At 36.4% G+C, this 18637-nt stretch overlaps 1 protein-coding gene across 5 annotated transcripts in view; it reads right to left on the reverse strand.

Moving 5' to 3' along the window:
* The window catches only part of ZMAT1 (zinc finger matrin-type 1), a 48580-nt gene that overhangs the window by 1490 nt on the left and 28453 nt on the right, over positions 1 to 18637 (reverse strand). For 2 of the 5 annotated variants that reach the window (XM_054544856.2, XM_054544854.2), the window contains exons 3-6: positions 12813 to 12914; positions 12562 to 12736; positions 10919 to 10984; positions 1714 to 1813 (exon numbers count right to left, since the gene is read on the reverse strand). In XM_054544856.2, the coding sequence (XP_054400831.1) occupies positions 1714 to 1813; positions 10919 to 10984; positions 12562 to 12736; positions 12813 to 12914 (443 nt within the window). Of the gene's footprint in view, positions 1 to 1713; positions 1814 to 2274; positions 9885 to 10918; positions 10988 to 12561; positions 12737 to 12812; positions 12915 to 18637 lie in introns of those variants that run through there. The other 3 variants (XM_054544855.2, XM_054544853.2, XM_054544857.2) reach the window with 2 other exon arrangements.

Raw genomic sequence — 18637 nt, forward strand, 5'->3', positions numbered from 1 at the left:
CAAAAACAATACCCAAACAAATTTTAAAAACCTACTTCGTTATAAAAGCTATAAATTGTGAATTTTTATGCCAAAAAAGCAGCATGGACAGTGAGAACCTACCCATTATAAAGCCATAAATCATGACTTTTTATGCCCCCCCAAAAGGAGCATGGAAAATGATATATCTCCTAGGCACCTCACAATTTTTATGCAAAAAAGAAAAGGAAATTTCCTCTGGCCTGGGATGAAAGGGAAGACGGGTATAAAGTAGCACATATATCTGATGTTGTTGTAGCACTAAAAATGTTAAGGCATGTTGGAATGTATGGGTAGGGACTAATAATATTTAATGTCCTGACAGACGCTCTGATTTGAATGTCATACCGTTTTTAAAGTTTTCGTTAGTTCCTTATATACATCTTATAAATGTGATATGTGTTTATTCTGTAACCTTGAGATTTTTAAAAATCTAAATTATAAATCTAGCCAGGTGTGGTGTGTGTGCCTGTATTCCCAGCTACTGAGGTTGAAGCAGGAGGATCTCTTGAGCCCAGGAGTTTGAGGCTGTACTGCACTATGATGGAACCTGTGAATAGCCACTGGGCTCCACCCTGGGCCAGAGAGCAAGAACCCATCTCTGAAAAAAGGAATGTAAATGTAGGTTAATTGGGTAAGTCAGACAATTTAGCTTCTAAGTATTCGGATACAAATAATAGAAATATTTTCTACTAAAATAAAACAATGTAACAGAAAGAATACGTCTTGATTTTATTTTATTCATTTTATTTTATTTATTTTCTTGAGACAGGGTCTCACTCTGTTGCCCAGGTTAGAGTGCAGTGGTGTGATCATGGTTCACTGCAGCGTCAACATCCTGGACTCAAGTGATCCTCCTACCTTAGCTACCCAAGTAGCTGTGACCATGGGTACATTCCACTAAACCTGGCTAATTTTTCTTTTTTCTTGGGTAAAGATAAGGTCTCACTATGCTGCCCAGGCTTGACCTCAAACTCCTTGGCTCTTCCTCCCACAGTGCTGGGATTACGGGCATAAGCCACCAGGCCTGGCTCTATGTCTTGACTTTAAAAGCATCAATACAAAGATAAATAGTCAAATACCCTTTGCTACCTGAACTACCCAATCTCCAACTGTCCATTCAATTCTCCTCTCCTTGAAATAACAGAATAAAATGGACTAAATATTTATTGAACTCCCATTATGTGCCAGGGCAGGCACCTTACACATATTATATTTCATCATAACAATCTTATATAAGAACTCACCAAAGTTACACACTCGGTAGAAAAATGGATCTGGTATTCTAATCCAGGTCCATCTAATAGCAAGACCTCTGTTCTTAACCACTATACATCACTGGAAAAATGGTGACTGGGTCACTGAATCCCTGGAACCAAGCCAACCTTCCAGAAATTCTCTGCATTTGTGTGGTTAGTGTGAGAGTGATCCTTTAGCATCTCTCCAAAGAACACTGCTCTCTAGTCAGGAGGGGTGCCAGTTAGCCAGGTTTGCCAGTATACTATCATTACTAGAACTAAAACTAGAACCCCTGAGGGACACTAGTATGCAATATGTTACAAATATTGCCAACCATACCCAGGTTTAACTCATAGGGGCATGAATGCCTAAGAAGTTTGTAAAATACATCAAAGAATGCTTGACTAGAAGCTCTGGTCTTTGGCACCATAGGAAAATTTTGGCAAAAATACTTACTTAATTTGATGTTCACTTCCTTGCATGTGGGACCGGAACATATCTAAAGATGTAAAAGCAATACTACAAATATGGCAAACATAGGTTCTCATACTAAATGCTGAAAAAACAAAGAGTTCAAGTTAAGAAGGTCAGTATAAATACATTTAGAATCACATAATGTTAGAACTGGACAAGAATTTATTAGAGACCATCTACTTGACATTTTCCAATAAAGATGGGGCCCAGAGAGGTCAAATGACTTGGTCAAAGTCGATCAAGTTAGTAGTAGTGTTAGCCTCTCAGAGCCCACCCTCTTAATTGAATGCCCAGAATTCTTTACACCACACCATACTGCTTCTCTAGCTTAACTTCTTCCCTAAGAATCTGCTATCTGTCTACTTACTGTTGCTACATGGAGGTGCAACAGGCACCTGAAATTTAGCATGGCCAACCAACCTTTGCCTCTGAATCTCTTAACCAGTCTCTTTTTGTTTGCCCCAACTCTGTTTCCACCCAACCAAAACCTGAAACGTCCCACAACATTAAAAACAAATAAAGGCAAATTTTTTACTCTCTTACCTGAGATCACTGCAGTGCCTTAGTTACCAAAAGTAATTTCCACAGATTTTAGAAAGGAGAGAGGTTCAGTGAGCCCCACTCTCAGGATAAAAGCTGAAAGCAAAATTCTAAAACAAAACTACTAGTTACCACTTCAAAAGAGTCAAAAGCTATACACTAGGAACTATATAGTAACTGGCACACTATTCTGCTTTGTAGGTAGAATTAGAAGCAAGGGATACATTAATTTTTTAAAAATCTCATCACCCTTCCACTTTATCTTTGATCAAAAGAAGCAAATTAATACATTTCATAAGCCAAATATGAAATCGTTCTGACCCTAGGGAGGAGGAAATAAATTGGTACCTGCAAAGATTTTAGGGACAACCACGGTAATCTTCTTTTAAACCAAAAAGTGACCTAATCATTTAAAAGAAGCTAAATTAATTATTATCAAGTATATTGGCCTTGTCTGAGCAAAGACTATTCATAGAAACAGGAGACTGCTTGCAAGGGGAAAGAAAGATGCTGACTCTGAAGAACATGAGGCTGCACACTACTGGCTATTGCGGGCCCAGGAAAACTCAGCAGGTTATGTCAAAATATGAATGAAATGTTCCCTCAAAACTATCCTTTTCTATGCTCTAATTTCATGCATACTAAGTCACTTTCTGATTATAATTGGTTTTTCATATTCTTTGATACCAAGAAAAGGATACCCTGGATGACAGACATCAAGAAAAACTAGGAAATGGAAATATGTATCTCCTCTTACCATAAATCAATACCAGAATGACAATACAATAACTTAAAGTACAATGTTTCCCAGACTTCTCTGATAAAAATCAACTGGGGTGTCAGTTAAAAATATAGATTCCCAGGCTCTCCCCTGGAGAACATGATTCAATGTTTCTGGGGCAGGGACAAGAAATTTCTATGATCACAAATATGGCAAATGATTATCACAGGCTTTGTGAGAAACACTAAAGTAACATCCTTCCAGTTAGTTATTTATCAGCCACTTTCAAGTTTGTTTGTGGTTAGTGAGTCCCTGATTTCAGGCTGATCATCTTGAAGATTTTGGATTTCTTGCAAAGCTAAGGACTAAACCCAGGAGAGTACATATTCACAACAACCTCTTTCAGGAAATTCTTACCATCTTTTACAGGTGCTGGAACTTAGGCTCAGATTAACTTTGCCAATACCATATATTTTGAGGGTACCCAAGTTGTGCAAGATTAGCAGGAGTCCTGGTTTCCTCTGGATTAATGGTTCTCAATGCTGGTTACACATTAAAATCATATGGAAAAATTTAAAAATATTGATGTTACAGCTCCATGTCAGACCAATCAAATCAGAATCTCTAGGAGTGGAATTAGGCACCCTTACTTTTTGAAAGCTTTACATATGATTTAACTGTGCAGCCACTGTTGAGCACTTGCCCTAGATCAAGCTTGTCCAACTTGCAGCCCACAGGCCACATGTGGCCCAGGGGGCCTTTGAATGTGACTCAACACAAATTCACAAACGTTCTTAAAACATTATGAGATTTTTATGTGATTTTTTTAACTCGTCAGTTATTGTTAGTGTTAGTGTATTTTACGTGTGGCCCAAGATAATTCTTCTTCCAATGTGGCCCATGGAAGCCAAAAGATTGGACACCTCTACCCTAGATTATTGAGCTAATAATCTTCATTATGACTATAAACTCAGATTATATTTCAGAGTTTTTACATATTTATTTAGTGCTTATAAAGTATACTGTATACAGTGTTCTCCTCTGTTCCTGCTTTGTGTCTCCACAAACTACATCAGAAATAATATTCTAATAGAGGTAACATAGAGGTTTAGAAGAGCTGCCCGTCATGTATTAAAGATCCAGAGGCATTTCTAGAACTGTAGTCTGATTACCATTACCTTAGCCCTTGGCTTTTTCACATACTGATGTTCTTTATCTTTTTCTAGGATTCAGACATCTCAGAAAATGATATATAAAAGTTGTGTAAACCTTTCTGTGAAGATATGAAACCTATTTATGTCCCCAAGGTCAGAATTCCTGACTGAATCCTCCTGGGGCCTGCCTCCATTCTGTTTCTTATACTCTCCACTCTTTTATTTCAGAGACTATTCCGAGGTTCTGTTCTGTTCTTGGCTGTTCTGCTCTCAGCCCTTCTAGGATTCCTTGTTTCTGAGTTCTCCCAGAAACTCAGGCTCCTTTATAGCTTGTACCCTTCAGAATCTTCACTAACCTGAAACTTGTGGGGCCTACTCTTCCCCTAATCATAACCCTATCTCATAAGTCTCTGAACTAAGGTCTTTGTTTTCAAAGCATAAATTGGGAAAGTGCATGTCTAACACTATTTTCAATCTTGGCTCCATATAAAAATCACTTAGGGAGTTAAAAAAGAGAACACAAAACATGAACATGTAAGTCCCAGAGATGGTAATTTAATTGATTGGAGGGATGCCCTGAGCAATGGGAGTTCTAAAAGCTCCTTACATGATTCTAATTAGTCAAGGTTGAGAACCACTGGTCTAACATCTTAAACGGGGAAAACCCAATTGAGAGCTGCACATAATCAAAACTGTAGCTGTCGGGAAGAATTGCTAATGGACGCTGGGTTTAATACCTAGGTGATAGGATGATCTGTGCAGCAAAACCACCATGACACACATTTACTTATATAACAAATCTTCACATCTGCGCATGCACCCATGAACTTAAAATAAAAGTTGGAAAAAAACTGCATGTGAATATCGGATTTATGTTATAAAGAAAAATAGAAAATGTCCAATTTACCTATTTTAAAATTATGACGGGACAAAACATTTTTACAAAACTAACATTTGTTACAAACCTATTCTGTGATGGGTACTATATATACTACTTCAGTTAATTATTATTCAATCCTGTAGAGTCACATTATTTTCATTTTATACCAGAGGAATCTGTGGTGCAACTTGGCAAGTGACTATATCTCCAAATCTATGTTTATCCCTCTATACAACACTGACTCTCAATAAACAATTTGCAAATATGAATTGAGAAAAAATTATGTCCTCATTACCATATAAAGCACTAAGAAGGATACTGAAGAATAAAATATAATCCTTTGTCTCAGAGAAGCTAATTCCCTTGAGGGGCTATAATTGTATCAATTGTCAATGAACAGTAAAGCCTATGAGAAATCAGAGAAAGGGGAGAACACAAAGAACTAGAACAGTAAGAGAAGTTGTGATGGATCTTTGAGGACAGAAAAGATTTGAATTTGTAAGAAAGCAGGTAAGGGCATTCCAGGGGATGAAACTAATATCAAGTATGGCAGAGACAGAAATCAGCACAATGTGTTGAATCCAAATAATCGGTTTAACAAACACTGAATACCTATGTGGCACCAAACATCAGGTTAGACGCCAGGGATACAAGATGAATGAAACAGCCAAGTTGTTCACAAATCCAGTGTGAGAAAGATACATGAACAAAAAATTTCAGTCTCACTTGGTAAAAGTAAGAGAGGTATGTTTAAGAGGTATGCGAGCACAAAGAAGCAGGGGCACTTAGCATAATACGGGGGTCTGAAAAAGGCTACTGGAAGAGATAATGTCTTAGCTAAACTTGGAGGGATGATGAATAGTTAACCTGAAAAGAGTTGAGAAGAGTGTTTTAGGTACAAAAATTCATGAAAACAGCATAGAAGTGCTTACAGGAACTTCTTAAAATTTGGAATTGTTGTAGAGTAAAACATAAGGGAAAGAGATGGGAAGAGGCAAAATGGGTCAGATCAAAGAAAGACTTATATGTTATGCTAAGGAGCCTAAATTTTTTATTTTGTGCTTTGGGAAACCTCGAAGTGGTTTATGTATTAAGTGACGTGGTTGGTCAATTGTGTGTTTTAGATGAGTCTCTTCTGTGGCTGCAATACAAAGGATTCATTAAAGAAGAGTAAGCCTAGAAGTAAGGAGATCAGGCAAGACATAATGAGGACATGGACTAGATGGGTCTCAGTAGGGGTAGAAAGAAGCAGGGAGATTGGTATAACATTTAACTTTAAAACTGGCAAAAGTTAGTGACAGAATGAATGTGACGGATTGGGGAGAGGAAAGAATCTAGAGAAGTCTAAAATAATTCCCAGAAACCTAATTTGGTAAGTGGGTGGGTGGTGATCCCATTAACTGAAATTGGAACTTCAGATGTATGTGTTGTTTTAATGGGTGGGAGAGTAGGCAATGGTGAATAGTGTAAGTTTGAACACAGGGTCTAAGATATCTACAAAACTTTCATGTAAAGGTGTCCAACAGGCAGTTATATACAGGAGTATGAAAGGCAGAAGATAGGTCAGAGAGATTTTGGAGATGTCAGAACATGGGGGTGGACAGTCAAAATAATCAGAGTGGATGAAATCTCCTGAAGATAATGTATGGGTAGGCACAGGAATAGCAACATACTGATAAAACCCTGGAGAATGCCATTCTTTAAAGAAAGATGGTAGAGAAAGATGAGCCTATGAAAAGTCCACCAAAGCAAAGGACAGCAAATTATAAGAATGAACAGGAGACAGTGATGTCAAAGGAGCTAAATAAAGACGTTCATTGGACTTACAAATTTAGAAGTCACTTTGCCACTGTGAGTAGTAGTTACAGTGAGGTGGTAGACTGGTGGTATGAAGGCTGAGGGAATAAGTGCCAAAGAATGGCAGTGAGTTGAGTAAATAATAAGTGGAGACGGTAAGAGTGGACTACATTTTAAAAATAACTTGGTTAAGAAGGGAAGGGGAGAATGTAGTAGTTAAAGGAGAACTCAGGGTTACAGGAGGATTTAGTTAAACCAAGATACTTGGTAGTAATCCACATCTGATGGCCCAATTTTTCTTGATGAAATCACAAAGGAGCTTGTCTGAGAAGTGTGAAGAGAAGGAGTGTAGAGCAGGGGAAGAGAGTCTTGAAGAATGATATAGGTTTAAAATTGTTGCTAAGGGGAAAGTGAAGGAAAAGGAAACAGATTAAGTAAGACTAAAGGACCAAAGAGGTTAGGTACCAAGACTCTGAAAACATACCCAATCTCTATACTTTATAATTTTCCACAGCATCACTCAGTAGGCTTTATGCAGAAGTAGAAGATGTAGAGGGTGGAACTGATCCAGGGTTGAAATCCTGCTACTAGGGAGTGAGGGAATAAAAATGAGGTACAAGTAAGCTTTCCAGAAGGTTGTTACAGCATTAAGGTGTGAGGTGATGGTAGCAGAAATGTAATGAATGGCTACAGAAAGGAGAAATAGTTCTAAGATTTGATAAGATTTGCTAATGGATAGGATATAGATAATTAAGTAGTCAAAGATAGCCTCAAAGATTCAAGTGTAGGTGACTAATAAACATTGGAACTACTAGCGAAGACAGAAAACTTGGGAAATTCAAGTTGACTGTAGAGAAAATTATTAATTCCGTTTTAGGGATGTTGAGTTATAGGTGAAGGTGAGGCATCTGAGTGCAATAATGGGGCCAAAAATTAGTAAGATAAACAAAACAAATACAATAAATAAAAAATACATACATACTTTAGTTCCATATCGTTATGGTAGCCATTCCTGTGCTAATAAGATCTGAGCTGGATGAGGGACATGAAGAAAGCAGTGAGAATGATGAAGAAAAAGAGAAAGATTAGATATGGGAGAAACATATATAAACAATAGCAGATGGAGAGGAAGGCAGACAGAAGAAAATGGGTGATGAGTGAAACAGTTAAGGTGGCATATGTTAAATTATTACCACTTGCTCACTTGTAATGAGGGCATCTGCTGTTACTGTTCTTTGAAATTCTCGTCACCTAGTTAAAATTCTCCAGGTATTTTTTAATGTTCAAATGTTTACTGCTTTCAAAATGAAAGAGCCAAGGTAGGGTTGAAAAATCTGTTGAGCTCTAGCTTCAGAGGCTAATGTAAAGTGATTCCAATGACCGGATTAAATTATGCTGATGATCATCCCCTCTCCTCCACCATCAGATGATAATTTCACCAAAATCCTTCTTTCCTCATTCTAATAACATTAAAACTTCAGGGTGCCAAAATGGCCCCCCCATTTAGAAGTGACAGGAGTACACACACTTCTCATAGTTAACTCAGTTCAAATTTACCTAATGCTACAAAATTAGAAGCCCCTTATTTCAGATACACTCAACCTAGCAACAGGAAAAATACCTTAACAAGTGAAAGTTGTCATTTCTCTAAACATATACTCCTACTTTCAGAAGCCCTAGCACTTGTATTTCTACACTTGCCTAAATCAACATTCTTCATAATCCTAGATAAAAACACGTATCTCTATGTAACTTTCTGGGATATGCTGAATCACACTAAGTAGAAACCTGAAAGAGCAGAAAACAGAATAAGCACTCAACAAATAAAGATAATTAATAGTTATCTGATGCATATATTAAGCTAATCTCTATTGAAGTGGTCCTATTTCTGTGCGAGTTTCTATCTATAGCACTGGAAATATAGATGAATTAGATGAAGTCCCTTGCCTCAAAGACCTTACATTCTAATTGGAGACAGACACATGGAGAGATACTTAGAAATGCAGTTTAAGGAAGCACATAAGATTAACCTTGAAGTAATTGAATGAGTGGGAGTTAGCCAGGGGAAGTGTTATAGGGATATTCCAGACAAAGTGGCAGCATGAACGAGGGCATAGACACAAAAAACAGGGTAATAGTTTCTGGAAACCATATGTAGTTTGCAGGTACTGACCCACATAGATCATGCCAGGAAGTAGCAGGGGATAAGCCTGGAGAAGGCAGGCAGAAACAAGATGGTGGAGAGCTATGAAGCTTAGATTTTATAATTAGAAGATGAAGGAACAATGAAGGGTTTTAAAGAAGGGGAATGACATGGAAATACTTACACTTTAAGTGAAACACTGTAGTGGTTAAATTGGGGGTGGGTTTGGGGAAACAAAACTGGAAGCAGAAAGAGTAGTTAGGAGGTTGTGGCAATCACTTCTCAAAACTTATTCAGTACAAATCACCTACAGATCTTGTTAAAATGCAGATTCTGATTCCGTAGGTCTGCAGTGGGGCCTGAGAGTCATTGTTCTAACAAGTTCCCAGGTGATGCCAATGGTGTTGATCCACAACCCACACACTGAGTAGCAAACCTCTAGGAAAGATCTTGAGGACCTGAACTAATGTGGGAAGCGCAGGGCCGGAGAGAAGGGGAGAGTAGTATTCAGGAGGTAAAAGAGTCACAGCTTGGTGCTTCATTAGATATATGAAGTGAAGAAGGTGGTGTTTGGGGGTTCATAGTTACCTGTGGGTTTCTACTTTGAATGACTAGGTGGATTTGAAATGGCTATGAGACATCCAGGTGAAGCAGTAGCTGCCATTTGGATATGTGAATCTAATGCTTGACAGAAAGGTCACAAGCATACAGATGAGAAATGAAACCAGGGAAATAGAAATCGTGTTTGTAGAGTGAGGTCAAGGATGAAACCATGGGAATACCTACATCTAGGTAATGAATAAAAAAAGAGCCCATAGAGAAAACAAAAAAGAAACAGAAATAGAGGAGAAGAACCAGAGCATAAAGAGTTACATATGACAAACAACAGAGCTTCAAGGAGGAGAGAAGAATGAACATTTTCACATGAAGGAGAAAGGCTGGGTAAAGAAAGAACTGAAAAATAATAGTGAGTGGAGGAAAAGAAATGGGTGGAAGAGAGAATATGAAAGGGGAATAAAATACACTAGTAGTGAGAAGGTGCCTGTGGGGGGAAAAATGAAAAAAAAAAATATGGTTAGAAGAGCAAGTGGATCACTCCAGTCAGGATCAGTCTCTTTACTGTGCCTGAATTCTTGCCACTCTTTCTTAGCTCCAAGCCCTTTGGTTCATCCTTTCTTTTTCCCACTTCTATCCATTGAAAATCATCTAAATATATGAAGATTTTTCTGGACCATTATGCTTCACTCATCTAGTTACCAAAAATATGTACATAAAAATGCGCCTGTCGGCTCTTGCAATGAAGTATTATTAACCTAACTAGTTTACACGCTCGCTCCTTTAGGGAACTGTATTCCCAAGAATGACTAGCCTAGCACCAAAGAGACACTTAAAACATACTTAGTAAAAATGATAAAACCACATGATATTAATTTAAAATGCTTCCTTATGTATATACGTAAGGATCCTTATTTACCTAAAATAACATGAAACCATGAGAATTCCTATATTTGATTCTAAAATTAAGAGGGGTCATCCAAACCATTCAGGTTCTCATTTCCTAGGAAATGAACAGATCAAGTTAGATGGACTTGTAAGTCCTTATAAAATTCTATGACTCCATGAATACTATCAACCTCTCACTCAAGAAGAGTAAAATGGTATGTAAATAAGCTAGTATGTTTTATAAAATACAAACTTCCTATGAAAAAGTTTTGGGATAATTTTATGTTTACCATTTGCATTTGATTTTGCTGGAAGAGATTTCTCTCTTATTTTGTCTACAAATGTCTCCTTGGCTTCATTTCTTTTGTGTTTTTTTTTCCCAACATAATGTTGTTGAGTCATTACTGGACTATTAAAGGAAGCAGGATAGAGCTTGCAAAATTTGTTCGGATTATTCAAACCCAAATCACTGCTGGGAGAGGAAGGCATAGTCTTGTCTTTAATCCCACCTGGAGGAGGCTTGACAGGAAGGGGCTTCAGGAATGTTGACTCTGCAGAAGTAGTAAGAGGCACTCCTGCTGAAATAGTTGTAATAAGAAGTGATAAACACATTTTCAGATATTAGAACTCATTTATTGTAAAGTACTAGGGAAATTTATAATTCTCTAAAAACCCACTCCCCAGACTTTTTTTTTTCAACAGACAGCTGCTGGATAAAGCATCTAAAGTAAAAAAGAATTTCCTTCTGTGAGAATGGAAATGTGAATATGAATTTGTCACCAAGTTTGATATGAGAAGGAAGTAGTATTCTGTATTAGGCATTGCCTAATTATAGTCATACAGAAATCAATGAAAGTATGATAGCCATCTTATGATTCTTTAAAATTAGTGAGGATAAAACATATGATATTAACTTCTAAGTTAGTCTTTCTTGAGTAACAAAGTAAGGCGTCTATTCATTCTACATTTGTGATGTCTGCATCAGAATAAAATCTATGCAGTTGTTTAAGACTATAAAACTATATATGTTCCTACAATTCCAGTATTTCATAGCTCTTTTATTTATCCTCCTCTCTGAGCTCAAGTTGATAAATTTTGGGAGTGAAGATAAAGCTTTTACAAAATGTTTTTTCTTTTAGGGCACACTGATTCTGTCTATCTTTTGAATGACAGGCAGAAAAAATGTATAAAAATTAGAGACTAAAAAAATAATTCTGGCTTCATTTATTAAGAAAATAAAAGTTTTAATAACATATCTTGTGGCATTGACTTTGCTGGGTAACTATGAGTTCAAAATTGATGAGTTCAAATTATACTATGAGTTCAAAATTGATGTTGGTGAATTTTCCATGCCAGGCATGCCTTAGTCCTAAAGTGTTGAAGCTACAAAGAATGTGGTAAATTATTTATTACAGAGGATTAATCATCTTTTCTTGTTCTAGCACATGCATTTATAAAAATACAAGTTGGGTTTTCCAGGGTATACTCTGCCATCTTGGGCAACTTTGAGTCAGTTTTCTCATATGTGCTGGTGACCCAACATCACCAGAAGAAGGAAAGACGCAATGTTTTTATAATTCCCTGTATTTTCAGGATTTAATATAAAATAAGTACTCAGTAACTAACTGATGATGCTGGTAGTACTTCATATTTACAGGAAGAAACAAATACGCTGTCATAATAGAAAGAGAGTAACTTTTTTTTTCGCCTACAGTTAGTAGGAAACACATAACTACATTATGGTGAAGACATTGATTTGAACACTCATATGAGATAATGTTTTGGAAAATACTAACGCAAAAAAGATGCCAAGGGGAAGAAGTAAAAAGTGAAGATTTTATTATTTGATTAGAAACTGACAAAGCTCCAGCTGCTTACTGTTGTTTCTTTATAGCAGTATAGCAAATCACTTGCTTTTGTTTGAATTTAGTGAACTGAAAAGGAGAGGTCATAACATTTCTTAAAAATCAACTAGCAATTAAAATCTCCATATTAAATGACAAAGACACAGAGATTAACTGGGAAGAAGAATAATAATCAAGTTATTTCAACTGGGGTGAAAGTCTCCCCCAATAAAAAGGATATGGCAGAGTTAGACAAAACATGATAGGCAGATCCTGCATTGAAGATCAAGAGGTGAACGGAACCTTACCCATCTCTGGTTGAAATCCTGATGGAGATGCCTGATCATGTTCCTCCATTAATTGCTTCAGTTTTTTAGCATGGACCTTTCCCACATAGTGAGACTGAGCAATAAGTGGAGAGCTAAACATCATGTTGCAGAGATCACAAAATTTGTTTTTGTCCACTCCTTCATACCTATGCACCTGAAATAGGCACAATCTTGTTAGAAAGATTCAATAACTCAAAGTTTAGATTACAATACCAACACACATCACTCACCTGAAAATTCTCAACATGCATCTTCATTTTCTTACCAGGCACTTCATTTTGTTCCCCATGCATTTGAAAATAAAAACTAACATTTTGAGCATGTTTTTCACCCTGAAAAAAGATATAATATGACTTTGTTTATTCAATAAGAGTCATTCAAAATTTACACCTTTCTGAATTTGAGGATGGCACTCATGTGTGTTATGTTAATATATTTAGTCAAACTTGGTACAGACACATGATTTCAAATCTCTAAATGTCAGTTAAAATGAAAATAATGCTAAATTTAGAAGCCAATAACTTTTAGATTCTTGTTTTTGAAATGGATTCCTAGTTGCTGCCCAATATCAAATATCTTCTTTTTACTTAGTTACAGATCTTGAGCAACGTACCCAGTTAAAAGACTATGTTTTTCAGCCTTCCTTTCAGTAAGATGTATCCATGTAACTAGATTCTGGTCAATAACATATAATTTGAAGTGTTATGTAGAACTTCTGGGAAGCCTCCTTAAATGACTGGGCCATAAGCCCTTATTCTACCCTTCTTCCTTACTGCTTTTGGAATTAAGATACAAAGGATGGAGTTCCAACAGTCATCTTTGGACCATGGTGGACATTGAGGAGGAAAACCAGTTCATCAGAGCAGAAAGACAGAAAATGCCCGCTGGGCATGTGGTGGCTCATGCCTGTAATCCGAGCACTCTGGGAGGCTGAGGTGGGCAGATTACAAGGTCAGGAGTTCGAGACCAGCCTGACCAACATGGTGAAACCCCGTCTCTACTAAAAATACAAAAATTAGCTGGGCATGGTGGTGTGCTCCTGTAATCTCAGCTACTCAGGAGGCTGAGGCAGGAGAATCACTTGAACCCAGGAGGTGGAGGTTGCAGACAGCCGAGATTGTGCCACTGCACTCCAGCCTAGGCAACAGAGTGAGACTCTGTCTCAAAAAAAAAAAAAAATGCCTAGGTCCCTGATAATGTTATAAAGCTGTCATATCAGCCCTCTACTACCTCCCTTGCAAATTCTTTTATGTGAGAAAAGAAATCCTTCTGGGTTTAAGAGACATTAGAAATAATCTCTAACAAACATATAATCAAATATGTAAGAATAACTAAGATGTTGGTGTAGGGGGAAGGGAAACTAACATTTCCTGAGCACATAATGTGAGATAATCACTCTCTCTACAGAATTTTATTTATTTTTAAAATTTAATTTAATTGTATTTTTCCATAAGTTATTAGGGTACAGGTGGCATTTGGTTACATGAGTAAGTTCTTTAGTGGTGATTTGTGAGATTTTAGTGCACCCAGTACCCGAGCAGTATACACTGTGCCATATTTGTAGTCTTTTATCCCTCGCCTCCCTTCCACTCTTCCCCCCAAGTCCCCAAAGTCCATTGTATCATTCTTATGCCTTGCATCCTCGTAGCTTAGCTCCCACATATCAGAGAGAACATACGATGTTTGATTTTCCATTCCTGAGTTACTTCACTTAGAATAATAGTCTCCAATCTCATCCAGATAACTACAAATGCTGTTAATTCATTCCTTTTTATGGCTGAGTGGTATTCCAGTGTATATATACCACAGTTTCTTTATCCACTCAGTGACTGATGGGCATTTGGGTTGGTTCCACGATTTTGCAATTGTGAATTGTGCTGCTATAAATGCGTGTGCAAGCATCTTTTTCGAATAATGACTTCTTTTTCTCTGGGTAGATAGCCAGTAGTGGGATTGCTGGAGAAAATGATAGTTTTACTCTTAGTTATTTAAGGAATCTCCACAATGTTTTCCATAGTGGCCGTACTAGTTTATATTACCACCAGCAGTGTAGAAGTGTTCCCCGTTCATCACATCCACACCAACACCACTGTCATTTGATTTTTTGATTATGGCCATTCTTGCAGGAGTAAGCTGGTATCACATTGTGGTTTTGATTTGCATTTCCCTGATCATTAGTGACGTTGAACATTTTTTGTGTTTGTTGGCCATTTGTTGCCATTTGCATATCTTCTTTTGAGAATCATCTATTCATGTCCTTAGCCCACTTTTTGATGGGATTGTTTGTTTCTTACTGATTTGTTTGAGTTTGTTGTAGATTCTGGATATTAGTCCTTTGTCAGATGTACAGATTGTGAAGATCTTCTCCCACTCTGTAGGTTGTCTGTTTACTCTGCTGACTGTTCCTTTTGGTGTGCAAAAGCTCTTTAGTTTAATTAGGTCCCAGCTATTTATCTTTGTTTTTATTGCATTTGCTTTTGGGTTCTTGGTCATGAAATCCTTGCCTAAGCCAGTATCTAGAAGGGTTTTTCCATTGTTATCGTCCAGAATTTTTATAATTTCAGGTCTTAGGTTTAAGTCTTTAATCCACGTTGAGTTGATTTTTGTATAAGGTGAGAGATGAGGATCCGGTTTCATTCTCCTACCTGTGGCTAGCCAATTATCCCAGCACCATTTGTTGAATAGGGTATCCTTTCCCCAACTGATATTTTTGTTTGCTTTGTTGAAGATCAGTTGGCTTTAAGTATTAGGGTTTATTTCTGAGTTCTTGATTATGTTCCATTGGTCTATGTGCCTATTTTTACACCAGTACCATGCTATTTTGGTGACTATGGCCTTATAGTATAGTTTGAAATCAGGTAGTGTGATGCCTCTAGATTTGTTCTTTTGCTTAGTCTTGCTTTGGCTATGTGGGCTCTTTTTCGGTTCCATATGAATTTTAGAATTGTTTTTTATAATTCTGTGAAGAATGATGGTGGTATTTTGATGGGGATTGCCCTGAATTTGTAGATTGCTTTTGGCACAGAATTTGTAGATTGCATTTTCACAGTATTGATTCTACCCATCCATGAGCATGGGATATGTTTCCATTTGTTTGTGTCATCTATGATTTCTTTCAGCAGTGTTTTGTAGTTTTCCTTACAGAGATCTTTCGACTCCTTGGTTAGGTATATTCCTAATTTTTTTTTCTTTGCAGCTGTTGTAAAAGGGGTTGAGTTCTTGATTTGATTCTCTGCTTGGTCGCTGTTGGTGTATAGAAGAGCTACTGATTTGTGTACATTAATCTTGTATCCGGAAACTTTGCTGAATTCTTTTATCAGTTCTAGGGGCTTTCTGGAGGAGTCTTTAGGGTTTTCAAGGTGAACGATCATATCATTGGCAAACAGTGAGTTTGACTTCCTCTTTACAGACTTGGATGCCCTTTCTTTCTTTGTCTGATTGCTCTGGTTAGGACCTCCAGTACTATGTTGAAGAGGAGTGGTGAGAGTGGGCATCCTTGTCTTGTTCCATTCCTCAGACGGAATGCCTTTCAACTTTTCCCTATTCAGTATTATATTAGCTGTGGGTTTGTCATAGATGGTCTACATAATTTTAAAATGTGAAATATATCCATTGTATAGGAAAGAACAGGAAACAATATAATCGAAACCCATACCCACTATTCAGTTTTAACACTTTGTTGCATTTCTCTCAAATTTCCTTTAAAAGAGGTAAAATTTTACAGATACAATCCTATACCCTCATGCTCACAATCCTTTCTTCCTCTCTCTCTCTTAAAGTTGGTGTACCTGATTTCCTTTCATGCTTTTATTCTTTTACTACACACACGTATCCATAAATAGTTTTATATATTACTGTCTTGTAAAAATTGATTATAAAAAGTGGAATCATTTGATACATATTCTTTCCAAATTGCTTTTTAAAACTCAGTATTTTATTTATGAGATTTATTGATATTGATACATATAGCTCTAGTTCATTCATGCTATAATATTCTACTCCATATGCTACCTATCCAGTTCCCTGTTTAGGACAATTATGTTTCAGTTTATTTTGCTAACACAAGCATTGCTGCAATTAACATATATAAATAGATCTCCCAATATACAAGTTCAACAGTTCCTTTAGAATAGATACCTAGAAGTTGAATTCTTGGCCTATAAGGAGTGTGGATTTTCAACTTTACCAGGTATAAAATTTTGAAGCAGTTTACATCTCCAAATGTAGCGATGAGAGTGTTTGTTTCCCTATATTATCTTGAAGTGTTGTTATTAGATTTTAATTTTTGCCAGTATTATGGTTCTTATATGATAGTTTATTATTTTAACTTGCATGTCCTATGTGATCACTAGTGAAGCTGAGTATCTATGGACTGTTCACATCACTTTCCCATTTTTCTATTTGCTTTTGTTCTAATTGATTTGTAGTCCCTTCTATATTCTAGACACGAATCCTTCGTTAGTTACACAGGTTATAAATATCAACTAATGTGTGGCATATATTTTTAATTTAGTTTATGATTTAAAAATTTTTAATGTCATATAAATTTCTTCTACAGATATTGTGACTCATTTGAAAGCTGTGACTTATTTTAAAGGTGAAATTGTTGTAGATATAGGAAACCAGGCCAATACAATAAAACAGGATAAAAGCCTCAAAATAAATCAATATATATGTGGAAATTAGCATACAATAGAGGTGTCACTACAAATCAATGAGGTAAGGATGCACTATACAATAAATAGTGCTGGAACAACTGGTTATCCATATGAAAAACCTGTTGTCACCCTCCATACAAGAAAATCAATACCAGATGGATTATAACATAAGAAGTAAATCTTCAAAGTTTTAGAAGAAAATAGAGGAAAGTATATGACAAAAGTGTATAGAATGGTTTATTAAACACATAAGCACAGACACAAAAGAAATATTAATACAACCTCATTAAAATTCAAAACTTCTGCAATACTGTTATATTTTACAATACTATACTGAGAGAGTCTGTTTATCTTTTTTGTAAAAATGCATGTGTATATGTGTGTGTGTGTGTGTTCAGAAATCATATTGGAATCACAGAAGCAAAAGAGAAATTCAATAACGGTTAACTACAAGTGACAGAATTATAATTTATATTTATTTTCTTGTATTTTTGCCTATTTTCTAGACTGAACAGTACTTTATGATTCCATAAAAAGCTGTTTTTCTAATATAAATTAAAATGGTCCAAATGGATAAATTGTACTTATCACAGAGCCCCTTGACTGTCTGTCTCTGTTACTAATTCTAAATCTTTGATCTATGGAGTCTAAAGATGTGCTAGGCACTCTCATACATTTGATTTCACTTAATTCTCACAAGTATAGTAAGAGGTTTTTACCACTCTCATTTTACAGGTCCAAGAAACATGCTCAGAAAGGTAAAGTGACTTGCCAAAGCTTATGTAACTAGTCAATGGTGGAATTAAGACTTAACCCTACCTCCTCTCAATCCACAGTCACACAATTTCCCTATCTGTAATTATAGTAAATTAATTTCAACCAACATTAGGACTAAAATATAATTACCAATAAGATTAGCAATGGGAAGAACAAGATGAGATGTTTAAAAAAGTAGAACTGGCATTACATTAGTTTTAATTGAATGTATCTAGTATTTTTGGTAACCTAGATACAAGATATGAAAGAAATCCAACAGCTCATCAGATGATGTAGAAACATGAAGCAACACCAAATGAAGGGAAAGAACACTGGATATGAAATCAGAAGAAATCATTTTTAGGCTTAGTCATACCAGTGACTAGCCATGGAGAAGTATTAACCCTCTTGGTCTCAGTTTTCTAATCTATAAACTAAGAGAGTAAGGACATTAAACATTCTCTCTTTTAGCTCTAGGATTCTACATTCCTGTGTCTAAAAACATGTGGTTCAATCAAGTGCAAGATTGGTTCGTTTTGTTTTTATAGTCTTCATTTGCTGTAAAGGAAGACTCTGGGAGTTCTACATAATATCCCTTGATTCACATTAATAGTTTCCTATGCAAGCTTCATAATGCCTCA

The sequence above is a fragment of the Pongo abelii genome, chromosome X (genome assembly GCF_028885655.2).
Source record: "Pongo abelii isolate AG06213 chromosome X, NHGRI_mPonAbe1-v2.0_pri, whole genome shotgun sequence".
Lineage (NCBI taxonomy): Eukaryota > Metazoa > Chordata > Mammalia > Primates > Hominidae > Pongo > Pongo abelii.